An 11,098-nucleotide genomic window follows, 5' to 3' on the forward strand; every position below is an offset into this window, starting at 1 on the left:
TAGGTAGCATGGTATTGAGTGAACATAATTTAGTGAAACTTGAGTTTCTCATAAATATACCTTCTATTTATTACCTCTATTTCCAAACCATGCAGCTTTTGGTTTCCAATTTCCATCTTCTTATCTATGTTTTTGTTTTTATGGGCTCTGTTTTTGAGTTGGGATGCGCGTCTACACCTTCGCAGCTTCAGTTGGAAGCAAGCGCTGTAATCAATAGCGGATGGTGGAATCTGTCGCATTCACAGTCACTTCATATATGTTCAAAGATTGATGGTATACATTGCAATGATGCTGGAAGTGTAACTCGTATAACATATAAGTATTCCAAACAACCGATTGAATTAGCAACACTAAACCTCCCTGCTTTCAAGAATTTGGAACATCTTGAGCTCTCCTATATTCTAAAAGGTACTATTCCATCTGAAATTGGAAATATGTCAAATCTCCGTCATCTAGATTTCTCTTACAATTTTCTTCAAGGTGAAATACCTCTTACAATAGGAAATCTTTCAAAACTCACTTTTCTTAATTTATCCTTCAATTATCTTCAAAGTCAAATACCTCCATCGGTAAAAAATCTTCTAAAACTTACTTATTTTGATTTAGCCTTCAATTCACTTCAAGGGGAAATACCTCTATCAATAAAAAATCTTTCAAACCTCAGTTATCTTAATTTAATGGGGAATTCTCTTGAAGGTGAAATACTTCCATCAATAGGACATCTTTCAAAACTCAATTATCTTAATTTAGCCCGGAATTCTCTTCAAGGTCAAACACCTCTTACAATAAGAAATCTTTCAAAACTCACTTATCTTGATTTATCCCACAATTCTCTTCAAGGTCAAATACCTTTATCACTAGGAAATCTTTCAAAACTCACTTATCTTTATTTATCCCACAATTATCTTCAAGATAAAATACCTCCAACAATAGGAAATATTTCCCAACTCACTTACATTGATTTATCTTACAATTATCTTCAAAGAGAAATACCTCCATTAGGACATCTTTCCAATCTCCATCATCTTGATTTATCCCACAATTCTCTTCAAGGTAAAATACCTCCATCACTAGAAAATCTTTCAAAACTCACTTATCTTGATTTATCCCACAATTCTCTTCAAGGTCAAATACCTTCGTCACTAGGATATCTAACCAATCTATTGACCCTAATAATCTCTAACAACAAAATCAATGGAACCTTTCCCATTTCACTTTCAAACATCATGCACCTTCAAAATATTGACATTTCACACAATCTACTAACTGGTTCCCTCGAACCTTTCTTAGTTGGACATTTTCCATTCTTGTATGGTCTGGATCTAAGCTACAATTGTCTTTCCGGAGCGATTCCTATGCCTCTTGATAGTATCTATGACATGAACCTTTCCTTCAATAATTTGAGTGGTCCTATTCCAAGTGGTGTAAATCCATATGCGCTAATTGGGAACAAGGATGTATGCAGCAACAATACAAATATACAAATCAAATACCAATTTCAGCCTTGTTCAGTCAACCAGAAGAAACGAAGGCAGCTGGTCATAATTCTTTCCATCACCATATTTCTAATCATGGCCTTCTTACTACTTTTATATCTGGGGCACAGCCGCATTGCAATCAAGAACAAACATGCAAAGATAACTGAAACATCTAAGAATGGGGACATGTTCTGCATATGGAACTACGACGGAAGCATAGCCTATGAAGACATCATTACAGTAACTGAAGACTTTGATCTTAAATATTGTATCGGAACAGGTGCGTATGGAAGTGTCTACAAGGCTCAATTACCAAGTGGAAAGATTGTTGCGGTGAAGAAACTCCATGGCTTTGAAGCAGAGGTCCCCACTTTTGATGAGAGTTTCAGAAACGAAGCCAAAGTATTATCGGAAATAAAGCACCGACATATAGTCAAGCTCCATGGATTCTGCTTGCACAAAAGAATAATGTTTTTGATTTATGAGTACATGGAGAAAGGAAGCTTGCTTTCTGTGTTGCGTTATGACATGGAAGCAATAGAATTTGACTGGAAAAAGAGGGTTAACACAGTGAAAGGAACTGCACATGCTCTCTCATATCTCCATCATGATTGTGTCCCTCCAATAGTGCATAGAGACATATCAGCAAGCAACGTCTTGCTTAACTCCAAGTGGGAGCCCATTGTTTCCGACTTTGGCACTGCCAGATTTCTAAACTTTGATTCATCCAATCGAACTATAGTTGCTGGAACCATTGGATACATAGCACCTGGTAAATTGTTTATATGTTCCTCTACTTCTATTTATTTATTGTTTGATGCATATCAAGCCTAATCAAGATCCATATAACAAACAAATGGAGTAGTTTTCTGCACTTGTATTTTCAATTATTTTTCTTCTGATCTTTCAATGCTATGTTGCAAAAATGCAGAGCTTGCGTATACAATGGTTGTGAATGAAAAGTGTGATGTGTATAGCTTCGGAGTGGTGGCATTGGAGACTTTGATGGGAAAACATCCAAAGGAAATACTCTTATCACTTCAATCAACTTCTACTCACGATGACATCAAATTATGTGAAATATTGGATCAACGCCTCCCACACCCAACATTTTCAATTTTACAAGACATAGTTGTTGTTGCCATTGTGACTCTTGCATGCTTAAATCCCAACCCTTGTTCTCGTCCAACAATGAAACACATCTCTCAATGTTTCCTTAGTCAGTTCACACCACTAAGCATTCCTTTACATCATATTTCGTTGCAACAACTCATGAGTCAAGAACTCAGACACTCCTTGAAATTGTGAACTATCTGAAATTGTTGAGCAAAATTTTAGATTGTAACAACTTTCAATGAAAATTCTGTGGTTGTTTATCACATTAATAGCTAGAAAAAAATTTCAAGTTATGTTTATTTAAACTAGTTTTATGTTTGATGTGGATTATAACATTTTTTTTAAACATGTCATCAAGAAATAAAATTACATTATTTTTTTAAAAACGGTAAATAAATTATAACACTTAGACTTAGTTTACTTTCGTGTTAACTATTCTATAATTATTTAGGTCAGGAGTTTAAAAATCGTAAAATGTTATAAAAATTTGTGTAGACATGTGAAATATAATTCTTATTAAAAAATTAAAAGTAACCTAAATTTTGAGGTTAAAATTTTAAATAAAGATACATATTGTTATAAATGTGTAGACATTGACTATATGATAATTAAATATTAATGTAATGGAAATATAAATTTGTTTGTTTTAAATTATAAATTGACATAATAATTAATTATAATAATTAATTAGTAAGATGCAAAACAATATGGGTATATGATTACAATGTGAAACTTTTAAACTATATATTATATTAAAATAAAATTTGTATGCATGTGTCATATTCGACAATATGACTCCTTACATAATAAATATTACACAAATTCTTATACATGCACATATGGTTATGGTTGTAAGTGTAGATATTGACTATATGATAACTTATTATTGATACATACTTACAAGTTAATTATTGATTATTGATATGTAATACAACAATATTATTAATATTAATGTTAATAATAATGATAATAAAAAAACTAATAATCATAATATATTGTTAATAATTATATTATAATTATAAGACAAATTAGAATAATTACTAAAAATGAATAACTTTCATGGCTTTTAACAAATCGTTTTAGACAAAATAACATTATTGTCCTTACTTTCAAAGAGAAAGGAGAATAAGAACTACTTTTTTCTCAAGTATTCTCAGCTCACTTTCTCATTAAATGAACATTCTACCTTTTTGGTTACACTCCACAATCACTTACTAAGAAAAAGATCCTTAGTATAATAAAAAACAGAAAATCTTTTGTTATCCAAGTTATACTTATCTACTGTATAAGAAATCAATTTTTAAACAAATTTTTAATATACATGCAGTTATTTTCATCTAATTGTACATTTCATCTAATTGTATCTTATTATTTTATTTAAGAAACAAATTACAAAATATTTCTGCTTTCCTAGCCTTTTACCGCATGTCTATTCTAGATTCCGGTTTTCTCAAGTTCCTTTCTGACCAATTCATCATTTCTATGTTACTCCTTCTCCAACCAGTTATCTACAGTCATGACATTCCCTCACCCCATAAAGATCTCATTTTTTTTATCTCATTTTTTTTATCTCAGTTATTCTTCTTATAACAAAAAAATAATAATTAACATTTGACAATATTATAATAGTTCATTTATTAAGAAATAATTATTTTTTCATAATTGGCAAAATAAATTAGAAAAAAAATCATTTATATCATTGTTTCAAACATGGTTGAATTTTATGACATGGAAAAGGATCATGTGTTGCATCTAATTTTTGTAGAAGAAACCATATTTCACTTTTAAGATGTTTTTATAATCTCAATTTGCCTATCTTACTAGAATTTAGTTTTTGTGTACTTGTGATTTTATCCTCTACAATTTGCAACAACTGCAATTTTCTACAAAAATAAATTTAAAGTTATATTAAAGTACCGCTGTCTCATATGTTAGTATTAATTAATAGATTCAAACATTTTAAATTTCTATAAATGATTTTATTTAATATTTTTATCTATGAAAGGTCTAATGATAATATTTAATGATTTTAATATTTAATATTTTTCTGCAACAAACTTATGAGTCAAGAACTCAGACAAAGTTTAAATTTATGAACTTTTTGAAATCGTTTAGTAAAAATATAGACTCTAACAACTTTATATGAGATTTTGTGGATGTTTATGACATGAATAGTTAGAAAAAATTTTGAAATTATGTTCTTTTAGGTTAAACTTGTTATAGGTTAAATATGGATTATAATATTTCTTAAAAGGCTTAATACCTCTTTTGGTTCCTCAAAAAAGGGGTTGTATTCAAAATGGTCCTACCTCTTTTAAAAAGTAACGAATGATTTCAACTTTTGAAAAAACGGGTTAAGTTAATCCTTTTTACTAACGGCGTCAAAAATTAAACTATGCAGCTGCTTCCTAGACAAAACTTAATGACATGTGCAGTTTATCTTATTGTGTGGAAGTTGCGTGACAGTAAGGTTAAAATTGTAACAAAAAAAATAGATTACCTGGCAATGTTTTGACAGAGGTTAAAAAAAGAGGGGTCGAGATTTGGGTTCGTCGAAGTACTAGGTCTTCTGGGTTTGGTATTTTTCAATGCAAACCGCCCCAGTTGTTTCTTCTAGGTCTCCACTGCCATTCTCTCGTCCACAATCATGACGCCTCAGACGCTGCAAGGGGCTCTTTCACGGCGTCTACCACAAGCAACGCCTTCTGATTCCAATCCCAAATCCTAATGACCCCAAAACATTTCATTAGGATTCCAATTTCAAGTTTCAAACTCTTATAAAAAAAATTAGGTTTTTGTTAAGGTTTTGTTTGATTCTAATCTTGGAATCCCGTTTTTGCCCAAATCGCATTTCGAACCCTGCTAAGATTGCGTCCTTTAAAGCATCTATGAGGTTTATCTACACAAATTATTGTTTGCTTTCGTGCAATTGTGGTTGTTCTGGAGTACTTCCACTCAAGTTCAAGCAGAAGCAGATGACAGTTTAAATCCCAGTGATAAACTGAATTTCTCTTCACCACTTCTATATTCTATGCATCACAAATATTTTATGGACTTTTCTTTGGCTAAAATTGGGAGTGAAATTTTATGTTACTTGGTAATCAAAAGTGAACATAACGAAACTATATGGAAGGGTAATAAAGAACAATATGTAGACAATACTCACGTATTTCTCTCCCTAAACTTCTTTGGCGTGCTGAAAATAGAATCTGGATCTAAGAAAAAACCAATTATTCTCTATTCTCGTCCTCGATCTAAGAAAATATAATATGGATCTCATTCTCCCAAATCGCATTTTGAACCCTCCTCCGGTTTTGTTCGTACTCGTTGCCAAGGATCTTCGACCAGTCCGACACGTTCACCAGCAGTGATCCCGAAGCACCGACATGGCCGACGGTAGCAGAGAAGTTACTATGGAATCTCGAGGAGCGTACAGATTTGCATAATTCCAAAGAGTTAGTGTTTGCAGAGTTGTAGAGATCAGATTCATCGAATTCAAAGTGGATCAGATGCATCCCAGCATCATCCATGCATCCCCGCATCCCAGCACTCTTTCCTTACCTCAGGCACCAACTACGACGAACCCAAACTCTAGTGCCACGCAACTGCACCGTTTAATTTTTGATGTCGTTAGCAAAAAGAATTAAATTGACCCGTTTTTTCAAAAGTTGGGATCATTTGTTACTTTTTAAAAAAGGTAGGATCATTTTGAACACAACCCCTCTTTCGAGGGACCAAAACAGGTATTAAACCTTCTTTAAAATGTTACTAAAACATAAAATGACATTATTTTGTTAAAAATGTAGCAAAATGATATCACTTTGACTTAATTTAATTTCATTTTAATACTTAATAATATTCATCTCAACAATAAAGGTTAATATATCTAATGGTTTGTATAACAATGTTTTGTTAAGCTAAAAATGGAATAGCAGTTGATGAGATAGTTTATAAGGATAAAATAGTCATTTCAGAAACGGTACGGGTGCAGCTAGAAATTAGGAAGGTTCAGGAAGAAGAAAAAGCATGTTTTGAGTTCTTATATGAGAGGCCCAAGCCCAAATTATAATAACGTGGGACAACATTAGTGATCAGATTTATGATAAGTAAAATATATGAAAAAAAAACCATATTAACTCTCTGGACAATTTGGAACTAAATTAGTATATATTTAATATCGGGACAATTTTTTCCTGCACTCCCATATTTTCTTATTGCATCATCTTCTTCATTTTCATCTTCCACTGAATCTTCATACTTTCTTTCACCTCCACCTTATCTTGAATGTAATTTTGCATTACGTTTGTACAATCTATAATGTAACTTGCATTCTAGATTGGTTTTCCAATTTGCAATATGATTGTATAATTCAAAATGTAAATTTATACTATGAATTATACAATTCGAATGTAATTTTGCATTATGAATAGTAATTTTGTATTACAAATTATATATATAATCTATAATATAATTTTGCATTATAAGTTGTACAATCTTGAATGTAATTTTTCATTACGAATTATACAATCTAGAATGTAATTTGCATTCAAGATTGCCTTCCAAATTTGTAATATGAATTGTAGAATTCAAGATGTAAATTTGTTATAGATTGAATAATTCAAATATAATTTCATATTAATGACTGTACAATCTAAAATATGATTTTGCATTACAAATTGTACAATTTAAAATGTAATTTACATTTCTAATTAGCTTCTAAATTTGCATTACAAGTTATACAATCCATAATATTATTTGATTGTATAATCTCAAACGTAATTTCCGTTAAAGAATATACAATCTAAGAAGTGATTTACATAACGAATTTTACAATCTGAAATGTAATTTATATTAAGAATTGTCCAGAATGAGATTATATAATTTGAAATATTTATGGATTGCACAATCCAAAACTATAATTTGAAGTGGGATATAATTAGAATTTTAAAAAATATGGGTTGTAGAAAAAAGAAATGAGGTGCAGGAATAAATTGGCGAGAACAAATTGTCTTACTCTGTGGATCTTAGAATAAAAACCAGAACAATTGACGATTTAGTAGTTATTTTTTATTTTATTAAATATAGAAGTTTTGATTGGGTGTATTATGTAAGAACAGTGTTCGTATAAGAATTGGTCTGAAAATTATGAGCGATTAAAACTAAATGTAAGAATGTTATGATGATTGAGTGTGGTAAAGAGTGAAGAATATTCTGGCTCAATAATGAACCATAACGGATATGACTGTTTCTTCTAGGTGTTCTACCATGCACTAGGCACTACGCTGTTTGAAAATACCTGGAATTGAAGTGGAATTGTAGGAACGTGTGAAAGAGAATGATAGATCAACACAATAATATAGCTGAAAAGATGTTTCAACCACAAATTGAACAACAGGAGATGATTGCTATCAATTCAGACGAAAAGATACAGTGGACAAAATAATAATGTAGCAGAATAGATGTTTTAACAAGAAAGTGTGACAATCTCTGTCAGAGTATTTCATTTCCCACTCAAAGGATGAATCCATTTCCCTTCACATCTTCCACACAGTGCCCATTACTTTTAATCTCCTGCTGAGTAGCTTCCTCCTTGTCCTTTTCTTCATTCAACCCTCCATCATCTGATTCTTTTTCTTCTGCTTCTTCTGCCAACTTTCTCTCAAGAGCTTGAATCAAACTCAGCAAGCAAGTCTCTACATCTTCGTTGACACACTTGGGCATGAGATTTTCAGCAACATCAGCAGGAGTGACAGTGGTGACTTCCAACAAATTGGCAATCCTTGAAAACAAATGGTGTGAGTCAACATCCAAGTAGTTCTTGGCAAGCACCTTGAATGCTTCAAAGCGGCAATAGGACAATTCAATGTGCTTGTCCATCCTACCTGTCCTAATAAGAGCAGGATCAAGCTTGTCCACAAAGTTGGTTGTGAAAATGATGATCCTCTCTCCCCCACATGCTGACCAAATACCATCAATAAAATTCAACAAACCAGACAGAGTTACCTTACTACTCCTGTTACTCTCCTCTTCTTCCTTTTTATTAGGATCTTTTGCTTCCTCTTCCTCACTCCTTTCCTTCCTCATGTTCCTCTGCCCAGTCAGATCAAGCGAGCAATCAATGTCTTCCACAACTATAATAGCCTTACTAGAAGTTTCAATCAACAACTTCCTCAACTCAGTGTTGTCCTTCACTGCTGTCAGCTCAAGATCGTACACATCATAGTTCATGAAATTAGCCATTGCAGCTATCATAGTAGACTTACCAGTCCCAGGAGGACCATACAGCAAATAGCCCCGCTTCCAAGCCTTCCCAATCTTGGCATAGTAATCCTTCCCATTCCTGAACTTAACAAGGTCGTTGATGATCTCTTCCTTCTTCCTACGCTCCATTGCAAGAGTCTCGAACGTTGCAGGGTGCTCGAACACTATGTGGCTCCACTTTGACTGTTTGTAACCATACCAACCACTGCTAGGATTGTTGGTGTACAACTTCCTTTGCCTGTTTCTCAAGGCAATTTCCTTCCCCTCTTCCAACACGTGTTTGATGTAAGCCACAGTGATGAGATCCCTATGCTTTTTATGGAAAGTTAGCTTGAAATACCTCTTACCATCCAGGGGAGAGTAATAAGAGAAAGAATACGCATGAGGGTTAGAAGCAGTCTTGCTAGCAGCCCACCAAAGCTTAACTCCTTGGAACTCGTCGGTAACCTCTTCATCATCATCCATGCTAAGCACCAAAGGGTTCTGGCTATCTTTCACAACTTCAGCTTTCAGCCTTTTGGCGAGTTGGGAAGAGTTCTCACTGAGGTAAGTTTGGATGGCAGTGTAAGCCTCACTGCGTTTGAGCCTCTCACCAGAGAACTCAGGGAAGGTGATTTGCACATAAGGGTACAAGAAATTGACAAGTTTCTGAGTGTGGATTTGTAGAGCGTCACGAAGTGCAGCCGGGAAAAAACGCTCTACCATGGCATACACAAACATGATTGTGGCCATCAATGAGCCCATTTGCGTCCATAGTTCCGCCATGAAAAACACAGTAGAGAAAGAGACTAACAGGAATGTGTATGTGTTGAGTTATTTTAGTTGGGTAGGGATGGATGGAGATTATATAAGAAGTAGAAAAGGGTGTTTTGTTTTTGGGGTGGTCCAAGAGAATCTAAGTTGAAGTGGAAGAGGTCGGTGGCAGTGGCAGTGGCATAGTAAAGTTTTTGTTGGAAGCGAATCCATTTGACAGTGAGTGATGTTTGGCAAGTCGAAACCACTTTGTGTGTGATGGAGTGGAGAAGATGGTCCCTCCATGGTTTGTCAGGTACGATGGAAGCTAAGGCATGTTTGGATGAGATGAAACTTAATGGAAAAATTAGAATAATAATAATAATACACTTCTCCTCTCCAAGTAATAAAGCTAAGCCGACATTCGCAACTTGCCACCACTCATCTTCCTCTTAACCCAACCATACATCTTTTCATCATCATCTCAATCCACCTTTTCTTCTCTCCTTTGCAAAACTCTATTCACAAACTCAATTCAACTTAAACTCCCCGTTTCCTTTTATCTTTATTTTGCATTCCTTCATTCCAGTGGATAAGATCATTTTATAATAATAAATAAAATCACTAGTGTATTGTATTAAAATATTGTTAAAAAATTAATATTTTTTTCTTTTATAATATATAAATAGATGTAAGTTTAGATATTGATTAGGATTAAATTAATTTTTTAACATGGTGTCAAACCTTATAATAACAAATCTCACTATAAAAATCTTTGTATTGGTTAAAGTAAAAAATAAAAGAAATAAACATATGAGAAATTAAAGACTTTATAAAAAAGTACATTTTTTTAGAAATGTAAAAACTAAAACAGTCAAAAGAAAAATAAAATTATAATTTTTTTTTGTATATCAAAAGAGAGACACTGCCACCTAATTTTTAAAATGCTTGGCACAATTTAAATATTTTGAATATAATAAATCTTCGTTTCTATAGGTAATTATTTTAAAGTTGTCGACATGGATTGAATCATCTCGCATTGAAATAGTAAAACTTAGAGAATCTAATATAAATTCGTGGTTGATTAGATTGCTCACCAATCCATTTAACTAGTATATCATCTCATTTACCTCTTAGGTTAGTCCATCAATTTCACAACACACACTCAACAAAAAATAACCCTCACAATACAACAACATTCCAAGCTGAACTCTCTCATCTCATCTTACCTCGACTCTAAATTTGTTACTTTATTGTTACTGTCACTAAAGCTTGAGAACTTCCACTTCAAGAAATTCAAAACATAGAGTTCATACAAATTTTGTCCATTTTGCTTAGGGTTGGAATGTCATCACTTTAAACAATAATGTGAGTCACTTTAAGATAATTTAATCGATGATACTTAAACTAAAATATATTTAATTTGTTTTACTTCAACTGACAACACTCAAAGAAAAATACTTTAGGCAATTAAGTAATGATATTTTAAAAGTTAGTGTTAATTTGAACCA

General features: G+C 32.8%; 3 protein-coding genes across 4 annotated transcripts; 1 reads left to right on the plus strand and 2 right to left on the minus strand.

Annotated features, from left to right (window-relative positions):
- LOC108327179 (probable leucine-rich repeat receptor-like protein kinase At1g35710) lies at positions 1-2,893 on the plus strand. Its single transcript, XM_017560911.2, has 2 exons — positions 1-2,250; positions 2,410-2,893. Exons 1-2 carry the CDS (start codon positions 9-11, stop codon positions 2,784-2,786), a joined length of 2,619 nt encoding a protein of 872 aa, XP_017416400.1. The 5' UTR covers positions 1-8; the 3' UTR covers positions 2,787-2,893.
- Positions 2,894-5,410: 2,517 nt separating this feature from the next.
- On the minus strand, positions 5,411-6,136 carry LOC108327180 (uncharacterized). The gene is made up of 2 exons (XM_052872265.1): positions 5,897-6,136; positions 5,411-5,623 (listed from the first exon to the last, which is right to left on the minus strand). Exons 1-2 carry the CDS (start codon positions 6,134-6,136, stop codon positions 5,411-5,413), a joined length of 453 nt encoding a protein of 150 aa, XP_052728225.1.
- Positions 6,137-7,978: 1,842 nt separating this feature from the next.
- Positions 7,979-9,984, minus strand: LOC108327917 (AAA-ATPase ASD, mitochondrial). 2 transcript variants are annotated; one of them, XM_052873757.1, is made up of 2 exons: positions 8,477-9,984; positions 7,979-8,373 (listed from the first exon to the last, which is right to left on the minus strand). In XM_052873757.1, exons 1-2 carry the CDS (start codon positions 9,618-9,620, stop codon positions 8,288-8,290), a joined length of 1,230 nt encoding a protein of 409 aa, XP_052729717.1. In that variant the 5' UTR covers positions 9,621-9,984; the 3' UTR covers positions 7,979-8,287. The 2 variants fall into 2 exon arrangements, with proteins under 2 accessions (XP_052729717.1, XP_017417137.1); XM_017561648.2 differs by having other exon boundaries at positions 7,979-9,962.
- Between the last annotated feature and the right edge of the window lie 1,114 nt (positions 9,985-11,098).

The sequence above is a fragment of the Vigna angularis genome, chromosome 2 (genome assembly GCF_016808095.1).
Source record: "Vigna angularis cultivar LongXiaoDou No.4 chromosome 2, ASM1680809v1, whole genome shotgun sequence".
In the NCBI taxonomy this organism is placed as follows: domain Eukaryota; kingdom Viridiplantae; phylum Streptophyta; class Magnoliopsida; order Fabales; family Fabaceae; genus Vigna; species Vigna angularis.

Bases quoted from the DNA above. Each gene is read 5' to 3' on its own strand.
- LOC108327917 (XM_017561648.2), bottom strand. From the start codon at position 9,620: ATGGCGGAACTATGGACGCAAATGGGCTCATTGATGGCCACAATCATG.
- LOC108327179 (XM_017560911.2), top strand. From the start codon at position 9: ATGGTATTGAGTGAACATAATTTAGTGAAACTTGAGTTTCTCATAAAT. The intron at 2,251-2,409 runs GTAAATTGTTTA...GCAAAAATGCAG, and splicing joins CATTGGATACATAGCACCTG to AGCTTGCGTATACAATGGTT.
- LOC108327180 (XM_052872265.1), bottom strand. From the start codon at position 6,136: ATGCGGGGATGCATGGATGATGCTGGGATGCATCTGATCCACTTTGAA. The intron at 5,624-5,896 runs GTTCAAAATGCG...TGTGATGCATAG, and splicing joins ACGAACAAAACCGGAGGAGG to AATATAGAAGTGGTGAAGAG.